A 26,956-nucleotide genomic window follows, 5' to 3' on the forward strand; every position below is an offset into this window, starting at 1 on the left:
AGTTCCATTTTAAAGTGTCTATCATAACCATGGTTCAGTTTAAGGGTTTGGGAGTTAATATTTTTTGGTTTTGGGGGTGGGGGTTGGTTCATGTTGTGATAAATACTACACTGCTCTTTACCGACTTAATAGACATGGGCAAATGACTCACTGCACCACAAGGTAATTTAAAATAAGACAAACTCAACACAAGACAAAGATGGTGGTTATGCTTTTAATGAGGATCATCAGCAATTGTATAAAATGCATTACTGCAAACAGTGTTTTACAGACTCAATGGTATATTGTTGAGAAGAATAAATGAGTAACACAGTCTTGAGCTCAAAAAAAAGACTACAAAGAGCCTAAGATAAGGAGTTAAGTTAAAGGATCTAGAATTGGCTGCACCAAACAGCTATCATTAAATTTGTTCTAAATAAAGTTAAGCAGAGTCTGGGTAGGACTATATAACATTTGTAGTGCTACCGATAGAAATTTAGACATAGAATAAAAGAACTCTCAGGAAGCTTGTATAGCTCCTAGAGGTCCCCTAACCCAGTTTTAGGCTAAGAATTTCCAAAAATCCAAATTCAGAGAGGGAAGTCTAATATAAAGTTCCCTATTGGAACAATGTAAAAGTAGCACAAATCTACTGTTATTGGGACAGTCTTTTTTAGCTTGACTTAGGGACATTTGAGGGAATGTTTCACAATTTTATTCATTTAAGTTAAATGCCCCAAGGCACAAGTAGTCAAGACAATCTATGTTTTATGGACTTGAACCAAAATTATCCTAGCAAAGTTATGTCTCTAGTGCTGCAGTACAAGCATGATCCTATTACACAGGATGCACCAACAAATCCCTATGGGTAGTTCAAGTATAATGGAGCACACTGTCTTTTCACTCTATTAACTAATTTTGACAGTTTGGCTATTACAATACTTTCAACTCATACAATTAAGATACAATTAATTGTGTCATATACTTTCCAAAATATATATTGTGCTCTGTCTTGACAAATGAATAAAATACAAGGCATTAAGATAACAAGACAGCCCAATAACCTGTAGAGAAAAGGCTTCAATTTTTTCACAACAGGAAAAAAAAAAATTGGAACAATGAGGCTAAACGCCATTTTGAGTTTTTGTACTCCTAGTATACCCTTTCTTTAAAAGGCTTCAATACACTTCGATACACTGGCAAAGTTAGTTTATGCATGGGATATAATAGTAAAACTACATACCAGAAAAAAGAATCATTGGTGTCCACTAAGACAGGATCCAGAGCAAGAAAAATAATTAGACAAAATCTGCAGGAAGGGCAATACTTTTGGTTAAGAAAGCTGCATCAGTCTTAAAACACTTGGATGTTAAGAAAAAGTGACTTCATTTGGAAATGTCATTGTATGCTTTCCAAGACAACCCAATGGCATATGCAGAGGTCTTTTTTAAAGGGTAGGCAGCCTGGTGCAGCCCTTACTGGTTCAAATGTGTCTACTTTAAATGATCTCTTCACAAGTGGGTTTTTCTTACTAGTTCAAAATTTGGCAGAAAAGAAACACAACACAGTACTAAGAAAGACCCAGAAACAATGATTCAGCAAGCTGTAGTCAGTTGGTTCATGGATGTGCGGTGATCAGCAGGAAGATTTCTTGTTTGTTTGCTCATATCTGTAGGGAAGTGGAGAAATAGTTCAAATTACTCAAACATACTTCTCATACTACTACTAGATAGCTAATGTCTTCAAGTGTTTCTGTACACATTCTCGGAACTTCCTCCATTACTGGAGCCCAGTAAAGTCTAGAAACAACCCAATAGATCTCAGCTTTCGTGGCTCATGGCAAAAGTCACCAATTCCCCACCAACACCAAAAAAACCATCCTATAATCTCCGTAATGTTTTTTTAGAAAAACATGATCAGGGGCAGCTAGGTGGCGCAGTGGATAGAGTACTGGCCCTGGAGTCAGGAATACCTGGGTTCAAATCCGGCCTCAGACAACTCTTCCTAGCATATAAAATTCTAAGATCTCCCTATCAGTAATTAAGCCTTCCTGAAAGATCATCTTGACATGTGGCAAAAGCAAGAGAGTGAACATAAAATCATAGTTTAGCTTTTGGATTTTTGAAATAGCTGCAAATAAACATTTATAGCAAGTTGATTTATCAGCTTGCAGTTTTCTGCCATAAGTAATGACACTCACATTTGAGAAGACCTACCTGGACAGGAGTTCGATACAACCACTTGTCTTTATCGACTTTAAGCTGCATACAGGCAAAAAGATCACAAACTGCTGGCAGGCCATAACGGTCTTGGGGAAAGGCATGTTCTTCATGTAGGGGTGAATTAAGGAATGCTTCCTGTATGAATAAGAGAAGTTAATGTTCAACAAATAAGAAATAGGAGGCTGGGGGCAGCTAGGTGGCGCAGTGGTAAAGCACCGGCCCTGGATTCAGGAGTACCTGAGTTCAAATACGGCCTCAGACACTTGACACCTGGGCAAGTCACTTAACCCCAATTGCCCCACAAAAAAAAAAAGAAAGAAAGAAAGAAAGAAATAGGAGGCTGAAATAAACTCTCAATTACTTTTCCTAATTATTTAGGTCAAACAGATGAATTGGTTGTCCAACCAACCTTTTTTTAACCAGAAATAGTAATTGACAAAATGAATTGGCTTTATTTCTCCCACCCATTTTAAAATGTGGAGAGTGCCCAAGGGAAGGGAAAAAGCAGCCAAATGAGAAAAACCTATGGTAACCCAAACAGAAATCAACACTTACAATACTGCCACACTTGGAAACTAGGTGTGTGACTGATAAGGAACAAGTCATATGTACAATGGAAATCTGCACAACTTATCTTACAGGATGCCCTTAAATTGATGTGAAAATGTGGATTATTATTCAGTGCCACTGATGTATCTGAAAAGCTCACTGTAATTGTAAAACTGGTATAAAAAAAGTTCTAAATGTATTTTGGGGGGTGGGGTGGGGTGGGGCACTGAGGGTTAAGTGATTTGGCCAGGGTCACACAGCTAGTAAGTGTCAAGTGTCTGAGGCTAGATATGAAATCAGGTCCTCCTGAATCCAAGGCTGGTGCTTTATCCACTGTACCACCTAGCTGTCCCCCCTAAATGTATTTCTAAAAGCAGTGTCTTATCAGTGTTAATCAAGACCATGCTCACCTGGGCCTTCTTTCGAAGTAACCACTTATCTTCCCCAGAGGGCTGGCTTCCCCTGTTCTTTGAAGGCAATATCCAGTCAGCTGCATTAATTGGACGATGCCAAATGGTCATGGGGTTGGAATGCATTTGTTTAGCTGGTGACAACCCCTCCTGACTAGCTTTGTCATCTGAGCTGGTTGTTTCCTGTGCTCTCACTTGTTTGGGTTTTGTTTTGGCGAGCCAATCTGACAAGGGGCTGTCCAGCAAGATCTTGAGGGGTTCAGGAACCGTACAAGGAGTTGGCTTTGGTGTTTTAGCCTGTTCCTCTACCTCTTCCCTAGAGGGACAGAGCCACATATTCAAGGAGGGTTTCAGCTTGGCAGGCTCAGGTTTCAGAACTGGCAGCTGGTCCATTGGGACGCCATTTTTATCCTTCCCTTCCTTCTTCAGGAGCCACTTACACAATGCTTCCTTCTCACACTGGTCTTCACACACACATTCTGAAAAGCTGGTGCAGGGCTCATTAGCTTTGCACACTTCCTCAACTTTAAAAGGAACCTGATGATGCTGGACAAGCCAACTCTCACTGGGTGTGGGGGACAGGGGTGACAGCCTCTTCCCTTCCAGGTGCTCATTCAGGCACTTCAGATTTCCCAGATTTTCAATCTCTACACCTTTAGGCTGGTTCCCCTGACAATTAGTGCAGGAACCAGGCTTGAGGAGCCAATCGTTTGCATTATAATCTTCCTTGAAAAGTCGGAAAAGCTTTGATTTCTCATCTGATTCAAAGTTGCCATTCTCAGGCTCAGGAGAGGTAACCAGCCAATCAGAAAGATCCATTTCTTCTTGCTCAGGGAGCTCTAGGTCAGCCCCCTTTTCTATTTCTGTGGAAAAGGAGCTGTTACACTTTGGGGTACTTCTTTTCTCAGAAATATCTTGCTTGTGGAGCCAGTTTTCCAAGCCCTTGAAGTTGCCCCAAATGTTACTGATATTCAAGTTGCAGGTTTGAGAAGGACCCTATCCAAAAAGCACAATGTTAGGATTTCTTGCTACAATTGATAAAAAGGATGTTAAACTGTTTACTGTTATCCATTATCTCTAACTGATGATCACTGTCAAAAACACATCATTTGTTCTGATCAATACTTCAATTAGTATTTAAAACTTGCTAACATCACCCTCTACATAAACAGTTCACCACTAAATTAATAATAATAAATTAATTACATACACACGTACCTGGCTGCTTGTCAAAGTTTGCTTTTTGTTAAGCCAGTCCTGGAGGTTGGTGCTGGGTACATAAGGAGACTGATGAGTTGAGGCAGGTTTGCTTCCAAGGAGCCAATCATGAAGTGGGATAAATGAAGGGTGGAATGATGGTTTCTGCCAATCAGATGACACCACTGCTTAATTATATTCATCAGGTTATTCCCACTTCACATGCAACAGATATAGCTTGGCACAGTGGAAAATGGGTTAGAAGTAAAGAGGCCTAGCTGCTCTTTTTGTGGTGGCAAGGAATTGGAAATTGAAGGGATGCCCATCAATTGGGGAATGGCTGAACAAGCTGTGGTATATGAATGTAATGGAATTCTATTGTGCTGTAAGAAACGTTGAGCAGGAGTTGTTCAGAGAAACCTGGAAGGACTTGCATGAACTGATGAGGAGTGAGATGAGCAGAACCAGGAAAACACTGTACACAGTATCAACAATACTGTGTGTTGATCAACTGTGATAGACTTGATTCTTCTCACCAATCCAACGGTACAAGAATGTTCAAAGGACTCATGGAAAAGGCTCCAAATCCAGAGGGGAAAAAAAAGGGAACTGTGGAATATGGATGCTGATTGGACCAAACTATTTCTTTTGTTTTTGATGCTGCTGTTTTTCTTTTTTGAGGTTTTTTTCTTTTTGCTCTGATTCTTCTCTTATAACATGACTAATGCAGAAATATGTTTAATGTTATTTTATATATAAACCTATATCAGATTACCTGCTGTCTAGGGGAGGGGGGAAGGGAAGGAGAAAAATTTGAAATTGGAAATCTTATATAAACAAATGTTGAAAACTATCTCTATATGTAACTGGAAAATAATAAAATACTTTTTATTAAAAAAAAAAAGTAAAAAGAGGCCTAGGATCTAGACCCAGGTCTTCCACTAGCAAATGATAGGGTCTTGGGGAACACACACTTCCCTTATATGTAAAATGAAGGCCTTAGACCAGGATCTTCTAGCTCTGCTTTTATGGTAAATACAGCATGAAAGTTGGAGCTACACCATGGAAAGCTTCAAATAACCAAGTTCAGCAATTTGTATTTTGTACTTCAAACAATAGGAAATTTTTGAGCATGGGAATGACATGGCCAGACCTGGAGCTCACCATCATTTGACAGCTGTGTTTAAGATAAAGCCTAATTAGAAAGTTATTATAATAGTCCAAGCAAGAGGTTATGAGGAACTGAACTAAGACAGTGGCTTAGTGGAAATAAGAGGAAAGAAAAACTGAGGGGAGAGAGAGGAAGAGTTGAGTGTGAACATAAGCAACTAGAGAGTCGAAGAAGAGAATAAACATTTATACAGCATCTACTATGTGCCAGACACTGGGCTAAGTGTTTTACAAGTATCTTATTTGATTCTCACAACAACTCTGTGAAGTGGATGCTGTTATCCCCATTTTAGAGTAGAAGAAAGTGAGGCAAACAGAGGTGCAATGACCTACTCAGGGTTATATAGCTAGCAAATGCCAGAGATCTGGTCCCAATGCTACTCTCCACTGTGCCACCCAGGAGAGGCAGATATGTTTACATTGGGAGGGGGAGTGGTGAATTTGAGGTGATGAGTAATATTTAGCCTCAACCAAAATGTCCGACACTACAACAGTAATTAAGCATGTGCCAGGTCCCATTTCGTGAAAGCCACTGCCAAAACTTAGCTAGCTCTGGAAACATCCAACAAAATTGGCACAACGTAAATCCCACAAGTGATCCGAATCAAACCAAAACGAAAGCAGCCAACTCAGACAGAGGTACAGCTGTACACTTACCTGCTCCTGCTTGAGAACAGAAGCCCTTCTCTCTACAGGTAGCACAGGGCTGGGTGAAGCAGCACAAGTCAAGTGCTCAGGGATTTGCTTAAAGGGAAAGAGTCATCCTTTTTATCAAGCCACAAAATTTCAAATTCTGAAACCCCCTCAAATCATATGGTGTCCCCATCCTTTTCATTCTGTTTGCCAGGTTTTTTTCTTATTCTAAGGTTTTTCAAATTATGATTTTGTTTGTCCTCTTTGGGTCTGGTTCTTGTTTAAATGTGTGTAAATGTGTGCATTTGTGTGTATGTGTGCGTGTATGTGTGTGTTTGTTTTAGATTCATTTATCAAGTGAAAGAAAAAACAAATATTCCAATCATAAAAACAGAGAGAGCAACCCCAAGAAAAATAAAACTAAGTATTTTACTTGAAATAGAAATGAAAAATTACATGGCCTCCAGGGCTGGAGTCCTGATACAAACTGGCCTTTGGCCTTGCACAAGTTGCCTCCTCTCTCTAGTCCATTTGTTCATTTCTAAAATGAAGTCAGGGTAGGAGTTCTCTCAGTACCTTCCTATTTTAATCTGTAAATTTCCAATATAGTGCAGGTACAGTTCTCAAAATTAATCAAGCTACACACAACCTGCTTCAGCAAGACAAGCTCCACTGTCTATTGGTAGAAACATAAAACTCTCACTCAAATTAATAGCAACTGCCTCTGTGCCAAGATTTATATCTGAGTCTTAATAAAATGTCATTAATTCAGACTATAGAAAAAGTGTCATATGAAGAGCAAAAATCTAATAGCTAAGTCCCATAGCACTTTAAGAATCTAATATGGGGGGGCAGCTAGATGGCGCAGTGGATAGAGCACCGGCCCTGGAGTCAGGAATACCTAAGTTCAAATCCGGCCTCAGACACTTAACAGTTACTAGCTGTGTGACCCTGGGCAAGTCACTTAACCCCAATTGCCTCACTAAAAAAAAAAAAGAATCTAATATGGAAGAATAAGTGACTCCTCGATTTTTTACTTATTTGGAATTTTGATGCAATATTTTGAAATTTTGATGCAACTAAACCAGAAACGATCTAATAAAAAAGGAGGGCCAACACCAAAGCTATCAACACTGACTACAAAACCTTTATTACATTAGGCAGCACATCACTTGGGAAAGAACCCAGAAATGGCCCACATGCTCTTATTAAAACATTAAAGGTACTCACCATGGTTTGGAGGGAGCCAAATGTAGTGATGGTCTGACGCAGAGAAGCTGTATCAGCCTCAAACAGCAGGACAGTTGAATCTTCAGGTTTGAGGGTCAAGCTACCCAGCCTAGAACCAAACTTTCCTTTTTTAATCATTAAGAACTAGAGAAACTTTCCCATGACTTCCAGACCATTTATTTTCACTTAAAAAAAAATTAAGCTATCTTTTAACTCATTCTATAATCTTATAATCATGTGAAATGTGCTGAGCAGAAAACTCTCAATTACATGAGGTTAAAAAAAATTAAGACAGGGGCAGCTAGGTGGTGCAGTCAATAGAGCACCAGCCCTGAATTCAGGAGGACCTGAGTTTAAATCCGGCCTCAGACACTTAACACTTACTAGCTGTGTGACCCTGGGCAAGTCACTTCACCCCAACTGCCTCACCAAAACAAAAACAGACAAAAAATAACATTTAAAAAAAAATTAAGACAATGCAACAGCTAAAACTTCTATTTTCTAACATACACTCAAACAACAACAACAACAAAAAATTCAGGGCATTCAAAGGTTATTTACCTCTCTAGGCACACAGAAACTTGATTGGCTAGATCTTTGCTACGAGTACGTTCCAACTGGTGAATAAGACAATTGAACTGTCCCAGTAACTATAAGAAAAGTACAAGTATAACTTTAATCCATCTGAAAACACATTATGTATCCAAAATAAAAAGTCACATTTAAGTTCCAACCTGTATTTAAAATATATTGATCTAGAGCTACATATGCATATGTCATATAAACATACATTCATATATAAATATTTTACAATAGGGAAAAATTTAAGACAATGTATGGTGATATAAAGAATACTAGACTGAGAGTAAGGAGACCTGGATTCTAGTAATAGTTCTGCTACTAACTGTGACCTTGGGTTCATGAATTCACTTCCATCAGCTTTGGTTTCCACATCAGAAAATGAGAAAAGTGAACTTGAGGACCCCCCCTCCCAATTCCTTTTCGGTTTTAACAGTCTATGATATGAATAGGAGTTATGAGCCCATCTTACCCAGTAGAGTTGTTGGGCTTGCTGCTGAAGTGTTTCTTCTTTAAGTTGATAGATGAGATCTACCTGCTCATACAGCCACACCTCACGGCTGCGCAAACATTCTAGGTGACGGCTTATGCAGCTGTGAATCTGAGCTTTAACCTAAGAGACATACATGAGTTTCATTAGACTTTATACAGCAACAATTTTAGTTCAAACTGAAGTTCATCTAAATACCAGAACAAAGCCTTTATAATTTAATTTTCCAGGGTTATAAACAGTCCCTAAAATTTTAGACCAAGATAGCCTCTAGAAGGCTTAAGTTTATATTTACTTTTGCAATGTTTTTTAACCAGTCAACAGCAAATGAAAAGTCAATCATAGGACTCTCTTACAACAGTAACCTAAACATAAATACTTATTATATCTAAGTAATTTTAGACATCATAATTATAATTATCTCTGGAATGAGTCATGGTAGAGCAGTTATCTCACTACCAGTGCCCATAGAAAGAGTAGTCATTCATAGTAAAAACTGTTTAATCAGACATGCTACTTAATACATGTCAACATCCAAAGAGGATTAATGTAACAGTTTTAACAAGATTAATCTCAAAATACCTTAAGAAAATTATATGAACATCAAATCAAAGAGGCCTAAATTTGAAATTCCAAGATAGAAAAAAAATTTTATATTATCTGTTAGTCTATGTGGATATTAATCATTTTTCAAACACATTTGGGAATATAACCAAAGCACACCTCAAAACCCTTAGGACTTTGAAATTATTAATTCTGGCACTAACTACATTAGGTCTATGAGAGATGTATTTTAATAACCTCGATTTCTAAAGAGGCAGTGGAGGGGATTATAAAAATATGACACAAAAATTGTACAGACAGGATGGTATATGAAAATGTGATGTCCTTTATGTAATGAAGACAATATTTTCTTCCTTCAGAAGCCCTATGTTCAATAGAATATGTTCTTTGATTTGCCTTTGTAACATGCCACAGTAGAGAAACACTGTAGATCTTCTCAACAAATGCTTCTTAAAATGAACTAAATTTCCATAGTGGAGATGGATTGTAGTCTCCCCGCTCCCCTCCAACTAAATTTGTCAAAACAATTCAGAGTACAGGTGAAACTAGATAATCCACACAGGGAACCCTTTGACCTAGCTGCTTAGTCACTAGCATGATACTCAAATAACTGTACTGATATCCCAGACTAGGAAAGATACATTCACAAACTTCATACTTCTCTCAAGTTGTCTTTAATGTGCTGTTCAGCCCTGAGAACACCACCAATGGCATGCTCCAATTCCTTCCGGGCTTCACAGCACCTGGACAAGGGCTCTTTATTGCTGGAACTGACACTCTGGTCCTGTGACATATTCATGATGGAGCCTATTCCTTTAAAAAAAAAAGCATAGTAATATTAAGGTGAATATTAATGCTTCTCCTTAAATGTACCATTTCAGACATCTCAACTATCAAAAATTTACTGATTTTTCCATCATTTCCCATCTAGCTCTCAAATTTTATAAATGTTTGTTACAGTTTTTTCTTCGTTCTCAAAGAAGACAATGACATGTGTAATGTCATGACTTGCATTGAATTGGATTTAAGTGAGACAGGGCTGTACAAGGTCACCAACCTCACTCTCTCCTCCAGCACCATCTGGGTCCAGTGGCAAAATATACATCAGGACATCTGGAGATGGCCCCATCATCCAAGACTTGCTAGTGTCTGAGATAACATTTTTACTCAGGTGCTCTTGACTCCAAGGCAATGCTCTATCCACTGTGCCATGTAGCTGCCTCATAAAATTTTTGTTAAACCTCATGTAAATGGATATTTGAGTAAAGTTATTATTTCCCTGAATCTATATAGCAGTTTCTCTCAGATTCAAGCAATTTCACATATTAATTCTGGAATAATGTGCTTATGAATTTATGTGGGACCATATATGTTCCCATTTTGTAAATTCAAACACTTATTAAGTACCTACTAATAAATAATGTGTAGGGTACTGGGGACACAAAAATGAAAACTGACAATCCAGGTCCTCAAGGAGCTTAAAATCTACTAGGAAGGAAGGGTTCAATTTGTACCAAAAGTAGCATAATACAAAGCAGAGTTTATTAAAGACAGAGGAACAAGAAATGCCAACAAAATGACACAAAAAGGCATTATTAAAAAGTCAGAATTGTCAAAATTCATTGTTTTGTTTTGTTTTGTTTTTAAAATATGAAATGTATGCTTGAGACAAATTGTGGAAGGCTTTTTAAAAAAGTCAGGCTAAGGGGGCAGCTAGGTGGCACAGTGGATAAAGCACTGGTCCTGGATTCAGGAAGACCTGAGTTCAAATCCAGCCTCAGACACCTGACACTTACTAGCTTCATGACCCTGGGCAAGTTACTTAACACTCACTGTCCCACCCCCCCCCAAAAAAAAAAGTCAGGCTAAGAAATTTGTATTTTATCCTAGACACAATAGCGAAGCATAACTAAAAGTACTGTGAATGAAAAAGAGAGCAAAGAGATACTGTGAAGAAGTTTCATATGCAATCTTTCTGTTCTTTGTATTTTGATATAGTTGTCGGCTAATGGTTAAGTTCATAATAAAAAAGTTTTAAAAGATACTCTGGGGGGGGGGCAGCTAGGTGGCGCAGTGGATAAAGCACTGGCTTTGGATTAGGAAGACCTGAGTTCAAATATGGCCTCAGACACTTGATACTAGCTGTGTGACCCTGGGCAAGTCACTTAACCTTCATTGCCCTGAAAAACTAAACAAAACAAAACAAAACAAAAAGATACTGTGAAGATGGAATCAACAAAACTTGGCAACTCTAGTCTCTGAGAAGGCTGGATTAGAATATCTCAAGGCCCCTTAAAGTTCTAAAATTCTACCAACTAAAAATTCTGATTCCAAAAAAGCTGTTAGGATGCCTTAAAGGGTTATTAGCCCAACTGTCATCTTACTAATGAGCCGTAAAAATGATTATATAATCTAGGAAGTCAACTTCTTATTGATAATACAAGACCACTTTGGGGCCCAAGAAGCTGGTTCTCTGTATGTGAAGCTAGGAGTTATATAAGCTTTAAGAACAGCACAGTATGAGCACCATAATAGCAAATCACTCTAAGTTAAACCAATTAAGCTGAGACTTAAAGAAATAATCACCACCGGCCCTGGAGTCAGGAGTACCTGAGTTCAAATCCGGCCTCAGACACTTAACACTTACTAGCTGTGTGACCCTGGGCAAGTCACTTAACCCCAATTGCCTCACTAAAAAAAAAAAAAATAAATAATCACATCTAAAATATACCAATACAAATTATATAACGTGCCTAGGAAAGTCCAAATTAAATTCAGGTTGCTGACTTGGATTAACACCAAAAATTCCCTTTATGAACTTTAGTTTAGATAGGATTGAGCTCTGGATGCAGTCATAGAAATGGTAAAACAACAAATATTCAGTCTAACCTCCACTTATGGTTTTTTCATTATTTAAATATTTAATCAAAAAGGTAGTGAGTATTAATTTTTTTCTTCATTCTAAGTTGGAACCATATGATCTTGAAGACAAAAAAATGTGGGTACCATACAATCACAGGATGAAAAAATAAGAACTAATGCAAGTAAAGCATTCTCTTATTTATGAAGACTTAAAAATTGGGGACACTTGATTGATTCAATGGTCTAGAAAAGAGGCTTTCAAACAGGCCTTATTTCGTTAACTCCAGGGAATAATTAGACTCAGTTCAGAAGAGTATGTCAAGGTTTTTGAAAGCCACTTGGATGAAATCTTTTTTTTTTTTTTTTGGCCGCAGGGCAATGAGGGTTAAGTGACTTGCCCAGGGTCACACAGCTAGTAAGTGTCAAGCGTCTGAGGCCGGATTTGAACTCAGGCCCTCCTGACTCCAGGGCTGGTGCTCTATCTACTGTGCCACCTAGCTGCCCCCTTGGATGCAATCTTTAAAAAAATTATATTCATTAACTGATTTCTTCCAAAAACAGAGAGTGTTAATTAAATCTTTTTTCTCAAAAGATTTCCAAATCAAAACATCCCTCTTTGGCCGATCACTATTTCCAACATGTATTGTCTCCCACGTTAGAAAGTAAGTTCTTTGAGGGTAAGGGCAGTCTTTGCTTTTTGTATGTTGATCTCCACTGCTTGGCATGAATGATTTTTTATTCGTTCTAGCAAATACCCCATGCTCCTTTAAAAATGCCAATTACCAAATACTAGAATGTATACTGGGATTATAGATGTAAAGGCTCTCAAAGAAATCTTTGAGTGGCTACCCATCCAAAGAAAAGTAATCCAGATTTAGATATACTTTTTATCCCACTGGAAAAATAGCTCTATTAAGATTGCAATTCTGGAAAAGGTATTATAAATTGAAATCATATTTTCCCCATAGAAATCATGATAAATAGGAGGTTACATTCCAGACCTTGGGCCAAGAGAAGGAAAAAAAGATCAACTTTCTCTTTCCACTCCAGATTTACAAATTTGCATCTCCACCACTATTTTAAAAAAATTTTTAAATTGGTTTCAAAACCTTCCAGGTTGGTATATCTCTGACTGCACCTTTTCAGGTTAAAGAGCACAAAGTAGAATTCAACAAGCATTTACTAAGCACCTACTAAGTGCAAGGCACCAAAAGAACTACTATGGAATCAAAAATGAAAAAACAGAACTCCTATCTTCAAGGATTTACAATGTAATGGGGAAATGTACCATAGAGACAATAGATATGACAGAAAGTAGAGTAATGTAGTAAAGAGCAAAGTTGTTGTAATGAAGATTAAAAAAAATTCCAAGGAAATTTGATGAAGGAAAGATCACATTGGATTATAACATTAAGAAAGCCTTCATGGGGGGCAGCTGGGTGGCGCAGTGGATAAAGCGCTGGCCCTGGATTCAGGAGTACCCGAGTTCAAATCCGGCCTCAGACCCTTGACACTTACTAGCTGTGTGACCCTGGGCAAGTCACTTAACCCCCATTGCCCCACAAAAACAAACAAACAAACAAACAAACAAAAAAAAGAAAGCCTTCATGAAAGATGTGGCTTCATCAAGACCACAGAAGATTTCAAAAGGCAAATGAGAAGGGAATATGTCCTGTGGAAACACAGGTGAGTGTAAGACATGAGGAAAAGCTATGGATGGAATACAGAGTGCACTTAAAGGAAACAGCCTGTGGAAGGTCTTAAATGTCAGATAAGGAGTTTGTCTTTTTATACTCTTCAGCAATAAGGAATGAAGGCAGGTGATTGACAAGGTCAATCCAGAGGACACAAAGAAGCATGCTTTATTAATATAGAAATAATGTACTGAGGGAAAGAAGAGGCAGGGAGACTTATTAAAGGTCATCACAGTGGGACATGTTAACTAGTCTAATGCTGGTTCAAATATAAATGGCAGAGGTAAGATAGAAAGGATTTGGTAACTAAGTAGAAAGAAGCAAAGTAAGAAAAGTAACTGATACTGTTTACCTTCACATTTTTTCAAGGAACTCCAAAACCATTTATGGATAACTTAAAGAACATTTTGTACAACTTTACTTACTGTTAGAAGCCAATGAAAGGAAACACAATTGCACCACAAATCAAAGGGTTTAAAACTCTGATCTTTCCTTTGGATTATAAAGGTTCTGATAATTACTTAAGCCCTATACTTCCCCACCCAGAAGTGAGAAATGTATAAAAACATTTGGATAAATTCAAAGAAACATGTCCATATAAACCTACTTTAGGAAGGAAAAATAACAGATTTACTCTCAATGACATAAGGAAGCTTTTTTCGCCCACAGAGAAAACTTCCACTTGCAAGTCAGTGGTAGGATTTATTTTTAAAAACACATGTCAAAGGAAGTAAAACTCAAAAAGCACAAAGATCATTAGAGCTTTTTTGTATTTGTGATGTTTTGAGAAGAGCAAGAGATCCGAGTTCTAGTTCCAGCTTTACAATTAACTGGGTGACACTGAACAAGCCATTTAAGGGCCTACTACCTCAGTTTTGTCACCTGTAAAATGGTGATAATACCTGTCCATACCAGAGTGGCATAATACTGTTCAGAGTAGCATTTTACTGAATATAAAGTCCTTGAGGTTAGGGATTGTTTCATTCATAATGCTGTTATCAGCAACACCTAGTACAATGCTAGCACATAGTATGCACTTAATAAACGCTTGCTGATTGAGGTCACAGCAGGGAATGGGGCAGTGGGCCCTAAATTATTAAAATGAGATACTAAATGTAAAGCCCTCTGTAAACAGTAAAGTGCTATATAAATATAGGTGATTATTATTCAAGCTGCAGGGTTTTTCCCAAAGCAGTGACTCCACTGAATACCAAAGGGCACAGAGTAGTTGAAAAAAGGAGAAAGTAGGTTTATGAGAAGTAGTTTCCTTCTCCAATGCTGATTCCATGTATATATTACTCCCCAGTGAACTAATTACTGTCAGGAAGAGATGGAGTTAAAAGCCTATCACACCCATCAGAGATTCGTTTGAGCTAAGAAGCTCAGGTTAAAATAAAAATTACTCCAGAAAAGATTATTCCTTGGTAAGAATTAACTTTTCAGGCAGATCCTCACTGTAACTGAGTTTTCTAAATCCTGGTGACATCAAGATCAGAACTATAGACCAGATCAGAAATCATCATTTGATATCTATCACTTTAAAATTGTGGCATTCCTATTATGGCTTTGATATCTTTCCCAGAGAAAACAATAATTCAAACCACTTTTAATATCATCCATTTCATGATCCACAACTATAAATTTTCAGGTGTTTCATTCCTTCCAGACAATCTTATCAAAAATTCTTTAGAAAATGCCCTGCTAAAAAAGGCTTTAAACTGATAAGAATGTAGTTAGGACAAGATTACAGCAACAGGAAACCTAAGGAGGCATTTCGCCTGATCTCTGCCCCTAATCAGCCAAAACACGTTGTGCAAGTTATTTACCTGGGGGTAGGGAAAGGGTCCTATTTCTTCACGTGTGAAATGAGCGAACTATACTAGATTGTGGTCCATGAACCCCTACTGCATTAGGGAACTGAATTTGTGGCTTATTTTTGGTTTGGGGTTGGGCTTTTTGTTTTTAATATTTTGATAACTGTCAGTGAATATAATTGGGTTTTTTAGCTAGTATTTTATGCATTTAAAACATTCTAAGAAGGGGTCCATAGGCTTCAACACTGCCACAGGCTGCCCCAAAAGGTCCATAACAGACAAAAGGTTAAGAACCCCTGAGAACCTCTCATACTCTTGAAAGATACCCAGATCTCAAATTATCTGATTTCAATTTTTTAAGAAACTATGAGGGACAGCTAGGTGGCGCAGTGGATAGAGCACCAGCCCTGGAGTCAGGAAGAGGACCTGAGTTCAAATCTAGCCTCAAACACTTAACACTTACTAGCTGTGTGACCCTGGGCAAGTCACTTAGTTCCAATTGCCTCACCCAAAAAGAAAAAAAGAAAGAAACTATGAACTTCATTCCCTTACTTACTATCTTAATCTACTTTTGCAAGCTTCTGAAAACTTTCTATAGGATAGATATGTACTTGAAGCTAAAAAACTTAAATGCCAAATGCTAAACTAAGTAATTTTCCTGGTTTATTAAATGATATTTTGTTAGCAGTAGAAATACTTTAGCTGAACAAAGATGAAGGGGTCAGCTTTTGAAACTATTATGTTGAATTTAGTATATGCTTTTTAAAAAAAAAACAAGCTGTATATAAGGAAGATTTCTGGATTCGTGTACAAATGGTCATATTCCCCAAGTTCATAATAATAAAAAAATTTTTAACAGAAATATTTCGGTTGCAAAATTGGAAAATAACAATCATTAGATTTCTTAAAGTGCTTACATTTACCTTGAAAGGGTTTTTTACTTGAGGTTTTCTTCTTTCCAACTGTTTGGTCTTCTGAAAAGAAAAAAAGCCACAATCCATTAAATCACTACTAACCCTTTCAATTCTTTAAAAAACTTTCCTTAGATCACCACAAGCAAGCCATATGGGATTATATATGTGCAGCACAAATAAATATGCAAACATTAGATTTACATGTGTATATCAAGCACTTCAAACTCTCAAACCTAATGCCTGAAAAGTGACCACAAAGTTATGTTGCCTCGTGCCACGTAATGCTTTCCTATTTCAGGCTACAAAATGATTCATTCAACTTTCTAGGTTTCCAAGGACACTTTCCAAGAGTATTGCAGCCTTAGGAACCATTCCTGCTGGCCCCCGTTTTGTGACATATCAGTTCAGTGCCCCTTCCTAGATAAAATTCTCATCTTTCAGATTTGACAACCCGCAGCTCCCGGGAGCGAGGTCTGGCCCTGTCGCCCAAACAGAAAGCCAGCCTAGGCCATTTAAAGTCCTCGCTTGGGTGTCATTTCGATCCACAGACTCAAAGAACACAAAGTGATTCCACTCATTCTCCTCTCCCGGTCCCTCCACCTCTTGCTGCCCGCTTTTACGTCCCAGTGCAGACCACCCGCATACCGCTCGTGGCTGACCGCCGCCGACCGGCTGACTCTCCCCCTAGCCAGAGGAAGGCAGAACAACAAAGGCTGCAAGCAGCCAATTTATCTGTTGCACTTTACGGGGGCGAAAATTTATCCTGGAGCTAACCCAGCATTCTGCCCCGCCCCTCCCCATCACCTGACTCCTGCGTCAGCAAGCCGCCACTGCCCGGGCTGCAGCTCGCACGTCCGCAGCGGCGCAGGGGACTGGGAGGTGGGGGGGGGGGGGGAGCCGCAGGGCGAGGCCGCCTCGCAAGCCCTGCTGGGTAAAGACGGCGCAGGACACAAACCAGGTCCGTGCTGGCGGAGGAGAGGGGGAGGCGTTCACCCGACCCCTTCTCAAGCTGTCATGCTCAGTGGCCCCAGCAGCTGTTGCGGGGATGAGGCCGGGGTCGCGCTGGCCGTAGCCGCCGGATCCGGCCCCTTTCCAAGGCTCCAGTCCCATACCACCCCTCCACCCCGGCCCCCAACTCAAAGAAACGGATGGCCCTGACGTAGGGATGGGGTCTCCCTCTTGTCCCTGCCGCATGGGCATCATTTGTGTGAATGCCCAAGAATACCGATTAGAAGAGAAGGGCACCGAGTGGCACCAGGGCAGGAAGGCACCTGCAGACCACGGTCACGGATGGCAGGAGTGTGGGGGCTGGGGCAAGCTCGCTCCCCTCCGCTCCCCACACGTGAGTGTGTGGGAGGGGGGTATGGGTACTGCATGTCCACACATACAGATATACTTGTGTGTACGTCACACATTACACATATAAACATCTGTGGATAGAGACACCTAGAGATAATTATGCGTATGTATCCCCAGCCATGAGCACAGTGCCTGTCTACAGGTTTATTCTGTCCCAAATGGCCAAAGGAAGACTAATAGGCATAGTTGATATAACGAATAAAGCACTGGACTGAAATTCAGAAAAATAAATTCTAGTACCAGTTTTGCCACTATCTCCTGCTATCAAAAATAATGTAAAAACAGCTTCTAGGGATTGGTGATAAATTATACAACAATTGAAAATATTTTATCTACTATTTAATTAGGAATCTGATTAGTTAAATGCAAATAATGCAAAATTCACACCAAATTTCAAAATGAAATGGCTGGAAACAAAACTAGAAAATGTTTAGTCCTGGCTCTTTCCATGCAAAACTCTCACATTAGGGATATAGGAATGCTGCTTTTTTTTCTTGTAAGATGTTTATTACTCAACAACAAAGATCCAGGACATAACTACAAATGTGAAAACTGTATCTACTGTAAAAATCCATTCATAAAGATAATAAACCTTTCTAAAATAGAGAGCAATGAGTGAAGAAAACCTGGAGATCACTTTGCCTCTAATCATCAAGCAATACTTTTTCTGAGTTTTCTGAGCACTTACTTATTAAGACAACAACAGATCAAATACCAGTTAAGTAACAGAGTCCAATGTCACAATTACTAGAATGTTAGGCATTTCAAATTCCAGTGATTTTAAGATTAGATAAAAAAAATTTACCCTGTACACTGAAAGGGGTGATGAAGTATCTCTGTCACCACTTTTAAAATAATGTGGACTAAACTGACTAAAAGTGAATAAAATGTTCATTTAATCCAAATAAAACATGTTAAAAACATTAAAATATACCAGTGACTAAGCTGTTCATACCCTATGACTGAATGATCCCAATACTGAGCATATACCTGAAGACAGAATTAAACAGTCCCTGCCTTCAAGAAGCTTACATTTTATATGGAAAATAACATGCACATATAAAAGTATGTATAAAATAACAAAGTATTTATTTTAGGTGGTGTGCTAGATCCAGTTCTTTTTTTGAGGGGGGAGGCGGGGTCCTGCCAATGAGGGTTAAGTGACTTGCCCAAGGTCACACTGATGAAGGAAGTAAAGAAGGGGTTAACAGACAAACCTAAGACCGGAGCTCTAATTTAAATCTAAACTCCAAGAGGGGCTAATAGATAACTTGCAGACCCCAATTCTGAAAGGGATTAATGGATAACTTAAGACTTGGACCCTCATCAATGCTAGGTTGTTGTTAATTGTTACCTGGAGGTTTGATCCTCATTAATCACTACCCACAACAAAAACATAAAGAGACAGGTCACAGAAACCCTAACTACAACAAAACATAGAGACAGGTCACAGAGACCCTAACTAGTAAATGTTAATACCCAGAAACCAGGCCAAAAAAAAAAAGAAAGAGATCAAAAACAGACACTCTGACCTTGGCAAGTTGAGGTATGTTTTTATTTTATTTTATTTTATTTTTTTCAGTGAGGCAATTGGGGTTAAGTGACTTGCCCAGGGTCACACAGCTAGTAAGTGTTAAGTGTCTGAGGCTGGATTTGAACTCAGGTACTCCTGACTCCAGGGCCGGTGCTCTATCCACTGCGCCACCTAGCTGCCCCAAGGTATGTTTTTTATGAACATGCACAGAAAAGGCCAAATTTGTCCCCAGATTCACATTATGATTTGTAAACTCCCAAAACACATCTCCACAGAAAAAGGTGCCCACCTGTGGAGTTGGCTTAGGACCCCATAAAGTCCAAATTAGGATATGAACCCGCATGTACCTCCCTAATGTGGAGATTATTATAATGAGACTGATAATTTATCCATACTATAAATATAATCATCTCTTTCCCTATTATGGAGACACCTCTCTCCTTGGGTGCTTCTCCCTGTGGTCAGTATTGCAGTAAAACTTGGAAAACTGAGTCACTGAGTCTTGTAATTCCTTTGGGATGCCTCACAATCAATTTGATCACCTTAATTCCATCCCACATCAACACAGCTAGTAAGTGTTAAGTGGCTGAGGTCACATTTGAACTCAGGTCCTCCTGAATTGAGGGCCTATGCTTTATCCACTGCACCACCTAGCTGTCCCCCAAAGTATGTATAAAATAAACACAGGTGATGGAGCGGGATTGGGAGTGGAAACTACTAGCTGAAGGGATCAGAGGTGAGAAGGCATTTTAGGCAGGGACAGCCTATGTAAAGGCCTAGAGATGGAAAATGGAATGTATAGATAAGGAACAAGATGAAGGCCAGTTTGGCTGCACCTAAGAATATGTGGAAAAGGTCTAACATGCAATAAGCCAGGAAAGGGAGACTGGAACCAAATTGCAAAAGGCTCTAAATACCAAAGAGAGTTTTTATTTTATCCTGGAAGTAACAAGGCACTTCAGCTCATTAAGCAGGGAAGTGTTATGGGCAGGCCTGTGCTTTGAGAAAATTACTTTGGCAAGTATGTGGAAGACTGGAGGGGAAAAACACCTGAGACAAAGAGACCAATTATGAGCATAATAAAAACTGTCAGGATTCAAGTGATGAGGGCCAAAACTAAAGTGATGGCCCCTCTATCTGGAGGAGACAAATTTCAATTCTCATGGAGGATGAGCAATCAAGGACGACTCCAAGGTTTTAAACTTAGGTGACTAGAATAGAAGGATGGTGGTGCACTTGACAGAAATAGAGAAGTCTGGATGAGGAGTGAGTTTTGGAAGGAAGCAAATGAGTTGTTGTGAACATACTGAGTATAACATACTCATATGGTACAAACATACCATAGCAGAAAAAGAATACACAGAACATGTAGACTGATAAATATGTGCGGGGCAGTCATGTTGGAGGGTTGGTGACAAAAAGGAATTAGCTAAAAAGAAAAAACAAACCTGAGTGTGAAAAGTAGCTTTCCTTTAAATTTATAATGTACTAAACAAGAGAGCCATTTGGTAAAGAAAAGCTTCTTTGTTAATTTCCAGAATCTCTAACATGCTATGCTCTTATATATTAAGTAACACTTAATATCTTATTAAGTAAAAAAAATCATAAAATCATAGAATGTCAAAGGGAGAGGCATTTTACATATCATCTACCTTAATCTCCTCATTTGGCAAATACAGATACTGAGGCTCAGAGAAGTAAGAAAACTAGCTTAGTGTCATACATCTCCTGGTCCATGGGACCAATACTCTTTCCAGTATACCATGCTATATCATAAAGCAAAAACTATTGTACATGTATTAAAGAAAATATTTAGGGGCAGCTAGGTGGCACAGTGGATAAAGCACTGGCCCCGGAGTCAGGAGTACCTGAGTTCAAATCCGACCTCAGACACTTAACACTTACTAGCTGTGTGACCCTGGGCAAGTCACTTAACCCCAATTGCCTCACTAAAAAAAAAAATTAGTGTTTCCCTAGGTCTTTATGCCTTTTGAATTCTACAATGCACAATTCAAATATTCTTAACAATACATTCTATGAAGGTAATACAGTTATGAGTTCTTGGCCAGAAGATTTGATGGTTATTCACAAATTACTTCAAATGGCTAGGAAGAAATCTTCAGTGACTGATTTCTTTGCTTTCTAGAACCCTTCTGGTCTATTAATCTATTTTGTTCCTATGTAAACCAGTAAATTTTGTTTCTGTTAAATCCATTAAAGCCCTTCTTTCTATTTTGGGGTGTGTGTGTGTGTGTGTGTGTGTGTGTGTGTGTGTGTGTGGCAACTGGGGTTAAGTGACTTGCTCAGGGTCACACAGCTAGTGTCAAGTGTCTAAGGCTGCATTTGAACTCAGGTCCTGCTGAATCCAGGGCGAGTGCTTAATCCACTGCACCACCTAGCTGCCCCTCCTATTTTAAAAGCTTGTATGGCTGTGGGTGGTGTTTTTATTTCTTTTATATTTACATGGTCATGTGTTTCATGTTAAACCTATTTCTCCTATTCTACTGTAAACAATGCAAAGGCAATATAATGTCCTTCACTCCTACACACAGTAAAGTATGATGATATATGTAATTTTCTTACTTAAACAATCTGTCAAGAAATAGAATCTATGGGCAGCTAGGTGACGCAGTGGACAGCACACCGGCCCTGGATTCAGGAGAACCTGAGTTCAAATCCAGCCTCAGACACTTGACACTTACTATAGCTATGTGACCCTGGACAAGTCACTTAACCCTCATTGCCCTGATTAGATAGATAGATAGATAGATAGATAGATAGATAGATAGATAGATAGATAGATAGATAGATAGATAGATAGATAGAACCTAGCAGTTCTCAAGTCCCACCAAATCTAGACAACCTTTACTGAAAAACCATCTCCAAGAAGCATCACATCAGGCTTCACATGGACCTGGTTAATTCAGTGTTTTTAAGTCCTGATAAAATTAGCTTTCTAGTCTTTTTAATAAGAACTATTGGTTTTAAATTTCTCCTTAACAAATAGGGGGAAATTGGCAAGTATATTCCACCAAGAACATGGTCATATAAAGGTTACAAATAAAACCTTCAGAAGGTTATCTGACTGGTGTCAAAGCTCAGCACCAAAACACTTAGCATATTTATAACCAACCATCTTAAACTTTTAACCTCTCAATAAAAGTTCTGTAAGCATAATAAGAAAAATACAGGCCTGTCTTCTAAATTAATCACAACAGCCTTAATATATTTGATAAAGGAAAACATGGCACTATTATTAGAACACTCATTTTAAAAATCTATCTCCCCGCCCCCAGTTTTAAAATAGCAAAACTTATAAGGGGGTTTTCTCCCATCAAAATTAGCAAGTGCTAAATCGTACCTTCAAAATACTAGGTGCCTAGCTATGATGTTAAAATAAAATTCAAAATGTATCCAGGATGAAATCATTAACTGAGTGGCTTAGCTTCTTACTGTAACTAGACAATTATGCAAAAAAACCTTTCATTTCATCAACTATTTACCAGTTTTAACTGTCAATGAATTCAATAGATTAATAAGTGAAATCGGGTATCTAAGGGTTTCAAAACTGGGGGGGAGGGCCTAAAAATAAACTATAAACATAAACCCAGTCGATTAGTTTTAGCAAAATACCATTTACTTAATATGTGACAACTCAAAATAGGTCTGGTTTTAAGGGACTTTAGGTGGGTAGAAAAATGAAATATAAAGAACTCTTCCAAAATTAATTCCATTATTTAAAAGCCCATAGTAAATCTGAGTGATTAGACAATTCAAAGACTAACCATTTAACTGAAAGATAATCTCTAGAAATAAAAAGTAATAGCTTTAATATTCCAATTACTAGATATAAATATAATTCCATTCAACAAAAATTAATTAAGCATGTATTAGATCCACAGTGTTATTATAGGAGCTTGGGAAGACACAAAAATAAATAAAATATCCTTTATAGACCTTACAATGTGTGTTGGAGTGGGAAGTGGGGGGTAAAGACAGAATACAATATACTGTATATTCACAGTGAGAATAGAAAATAAATCATAAATACATAAGAACTTAAAGTTGTATGTGAAATTTAAAGAAGCAGAGTAGTAGGGAGATAGAATTTAGTGGAGATTAGGGTATTCTAGGCATACAAAATTATGTGTACAAAAAGACATTCAGAGGAAAGTGTTTAATTACTTTGAACAGTACAGAAACGTCAAATATTCATCCAGTTTGACCGGTGTGCGGTGTGTACTAAACTGAAAAGTCCTCTCAGATAAAGCTGGAAAGGTGGAACAATGATGGAAGACCTTGAATCTCGGACTAAATGTAGATTGTGTTCATTAAGTTGTGAAAGGTTTAGACCAGAAGCCTAACAAGATAAGACCTGTATGAGGACAATTAACCGGACCAAAGAACCACAGTGCTTTCCCTATTCACTTTCTTCACTATCTTCTCCTTTCTAATCTGGTTTAGTTGCTCTCCAAATTCAAAACAGAAGCTGTTCATCCAGCTAAACTAGGTTACTATTTCTAAGCTTGTGAAAGAAAAACTATTAGGCAACTTCCCAGTAATTTTCAAAGAAAATGTTTTCCCACTTTTAAAATGAATCCTCCCTCAAATATTCAATTGTAGGAATAAGGACTGCACATGTGATTTTTACTAGTATAAGGAACCCTCAATCTAGGAAACACTCTATCAGTACAGGTTGACACTTTACCTTCAACTTAGAGTATTAGAGAGTTGTCTAGAGAACTGAGAGGTTAAATGACTTTTCAAGAATCACATAACCAGCATATGACAGAAGTAGAACTTGAACCCAGGTCTTCCTGGCTTTAAGGTCAGCACTGTAGCCACCATGCCACAGCAGCTTGTCCCTTTGGAGAGGAAGAAAATCTTACACCGTAGCTGTGCTAATTTAGACAAAAGTCATCATTAGCCTAGATGTGAAGGGGGGAGACCCATTAGGAAGCTATTCCACTTATCTAGGTAAGAGATGACGGGGCCCCAATTAATGGCAGCTGTGTCAGTAAAGATGTAGATGTGGTGAAGACAGAAATGGCAAGGTGAGACGACGAATTGGGTATGTGGAGTGAGGAGCCAAGGATTAGGATGTGATCACAGGTCTGGGAGACTGGAGGATGGTGGTGCTTCAACAGAAAAAGAGAAGTCTGGAAGCAGGGCGCGTTTGGGGAGAAATGGAGAGTGTCCCCCAAGTCTTCGAACAGTTTTAAACTTGGAAAACTTAAAGCCACACAGATTTGGGACATGGTGTAGAATGAACGCTACTGTGGACGTGGGAAGTTTGAGGTACCTCCAGGACATCAGTCCAGTAGGCGACTGGATGTGTCAGTGAATCTATGTGCACAGAGATGATAATTAAACCCTAAATAAATTAAAGCCAGCATCCCTGCACAGGATCCCCATCTATGGAACAGACTCCTCCCGCCCCCTATCTCTGCTCAAATGCAACCCCCCCACCTCCACATCGAGCTCGGGGGCCCTCCCCCTTTACTGGGCTTTCTTTCCCCTCCTCCCCATTTCACGTCTCTCTCTCTGCCCGGTACACTTCTCCAATTCTACCTTGCATCATCATTCACTTGTGCAAACTCTCTGAGAAAGGGGCTGGGGTCAGGCCGAACCCCTGCAACGCCGGCGCCCTAACACCTTGCCGCAGCCCGGCCTCGGGGTCATGACCCCCTCGGCCTTCGCAAAGGATTATTTCCTCCCTCGGCTGTGGCCAAAACCAAGACCGAGCCAGGCCGCTCCTGGGACGACGGCCCTAGAAACCCGGCCCACGCTCCCCGAACTCGCGCGGGGCCCGCGCCGCCTTCTAGAACGCAGCGGGGCCTGTCCTCGCGGGAGGAGGGCCGGCCGGAGGCGGACAAACGTGGGCCAGTCTGCGGCTCGCAACAGGAAGGTCAGGATGGGGAGGAATGGCCGGCCGAGGCCCGGCCTATCAGTCGGCCTGTCAGTCGGCCCGTCTCCCTCCGACCCTCCCTCCCCACCGCCCCACCGCCCCCAGCATTGTGTCTGGACGAGCCTGGACCGCTCTTACCCGCTCCTCCCCGGCGCCCACGGCCACTCCCGTAACCTGCGCTGAAGCTCCTCGCCGGCCCGCAGCTGACCAGAAACAGAGACTGACAGGAGGCTCGGACGGCGAATCTCGCGAGAGCAGCGCGCTTTCCGTCCCCACCTCCTGGCTGGCTTTTACTTCTCTCGCGAGATCTCCGCTCCCTTCCGGATAGAAGGTCTCGGCTGCCCCCTACTGGCGGCATGCGGGGACGTGTCTGAGGCGGAGCTCCTTGCCCTTGACTCCGGGCACCTGTCAAGTACACCCAGGCCTGAGCAGAAGGTGTAGCCGCAGCTCGGGCTCCTCAGCTCGCCTCTGCCCCTGCAGTACAGCGCTCCCCTGGGTATGTGCGGTGCTCAGGGAGGACTAGCACCTGCTGTGAGGGCTTACCCTTTTCAGGGCTGCGCATCCCTATGCCTTCGGGGTCCACTTGCACCCCGCCCTCACCTGTGGCTCCAAGAAGCTGTAGCGGGGGTAGCGGCCATGCCGCTAAACCCCAGTGAGGGAAAGGCCTCAAACCCATGGGTGTCCATCCCAAGCACGGGAAGAGGTCCCTTGGAGGAGTGGGCGGATGTAACAGCCACGAAGGCGGACGCAGCGGCGCTGCTGACCCCTTAGAGGTCGGTCGGACATGAAGACACCAAGGCCATCTACTGCCCCAACTCATCGCCAGTACTCGGACCTTTTGTCTTGCCACTGGACTTTAATGGCTCAGGAAGAGAGAGGGAAGCTTATGGATTTGCACAGCTCTGCCTCACTTAAGTCATATTCACAAATGAGCCAAGACATCACCTTGTAATGTCACTGGTCCTCTTGCAAATGAGCCCCAAACAGCAGCGCGCCATCAGCTATTTAGTAAAGTTGGATGCTGCCGAGGGGGCGTGTGCGTCAATGTCTGTGTCAGGGTTCAAATTCATTTCACATTTCAGGGAACTGAGACAGAGAAGAAGGCTCATGTAGATAACATATGTATAAAGCAGAATCCAGGGAGAATCTGCGGAAATACTATTTTGTTTGCCTGCCTGCCCGTAGTGAGAAAAGCACCTCCTAGTATTGCCACTTGTCCGATTGGACAAGTAAGGAATTAAAACTATCGCCTACATAGTGGAGGATGGGTAACTAGGTTCATTTAGTAGTGGCAGCCCTAGTAGGCCTGGGTCCAGTTAGTTAGAGGACGTTCTGACAGGGAGGAGGATACTCTGACTGGAAGAAAAAAAAAATGCTGTTGATCAATTTACTGGGGTCAGTTAGAGAGTACTCTTCCCCTGGAAAAGCAGAGCACTTAGCCAGATAGTGAAGCAGATACGTCAAGGGTACCCAGAAATTAGGTGCCTTGAAATTTATAGCAGGAGTCTAATTGGGACCCAGATGTTCTTATTACATGACTAAAACCAAGTAGTGACGATAACCTAGTAGTTCCAACTGTTTTCAAGCACCCCCACTCCCCAACAGCTGGAATTTTTCAGTTTCGAGTATCCCCTAATCCCCCTCTAAAAGTTTTTGTCTTTCCTCTGGCTGATTGAGGAGCAATCTGCTTCTCCGGAGAAGTTGAAGTTTAGACATCTTCCTGCCATATTCCCTTGTGCCAGATAAAAAAGACTTTTACTTTAAAGTCTGAAGTAACTCTATAGTAGAGGGATATCTAAGATTCAGTTTTCAGGTGACAATTTGAGGGAGAGAGGTGCTGCAGAAAGA

The 26,956-nt window shown here is 40.1% G+C and overlaps 1 protein-coding gene across 3 annotated transcripts; it reads right to left on the reverse strand.

Moving 5' to 3' along the window:
• Positions 1-200: 200 nt before the first annotated feature.
• On the reverse strand, positions 201-25,371 carry NCOA4 (nuclear receptor coactivator 4). 3 transcript variants are annotated; one of them, XM_043989213.1, is made up of 11 exons: positions 25,247-25,371; positions 16,317-16,367; positions 9,682-9,836; positions 8,442-8,582; positions 7,952-8,040; positions 7,391-7,499; positions 6,185-6,271; positions 4,379-4,522; positions 3,161-4,156; positions 2,196-2,336; positions 201-1,648 (listed from the first exon to the last, which is right to left on the reverse strand). In XM_043989213.1, exons 3-11 carry the CDS (start codon positions 9,820-9,822, stop codon positions 1,643-1,645), a joined length of 1,854 nt encoding a protein of 617 aa, XP_043845148.1. In that variant the 5' UTR covers positions 9,823-9,836; positions 16,317-16,367; positions 25,247-25,371; the 3' UTR covers positions 201-1,642. The 3 variants fall into 3 exon arrangements, with proteins under 3 accessions (XP_043845148.1, XP_043845149.1, XP_043845147.1); XM_043989214.1 differs by having other exon boundaries at positions 25,282-25,368; XM_043989212.1 differs by lacking the exon at positions 25,247-25,371 and adding an exon at positions 16,953-17,059.
• Positions 25,372-26,956: the final 1,585 nt, after the last annotated feature.

The sequence above is a fragment of the Dromiciops gliroides genome, chromosome 2 (assembly GCF_019393635.1).
Source record: "Dromiciops gliroides isolate mDroGli1 chromosome 2, mDroGli1.pri, whole genome shotgun sequence".
Lineage (NCBI taxonomy): Eukaryota > Metazoa > Chordata > Mammalia > Microbiotheria > Microbiotheriidae > Dromiciops > Dromiciops gliroides.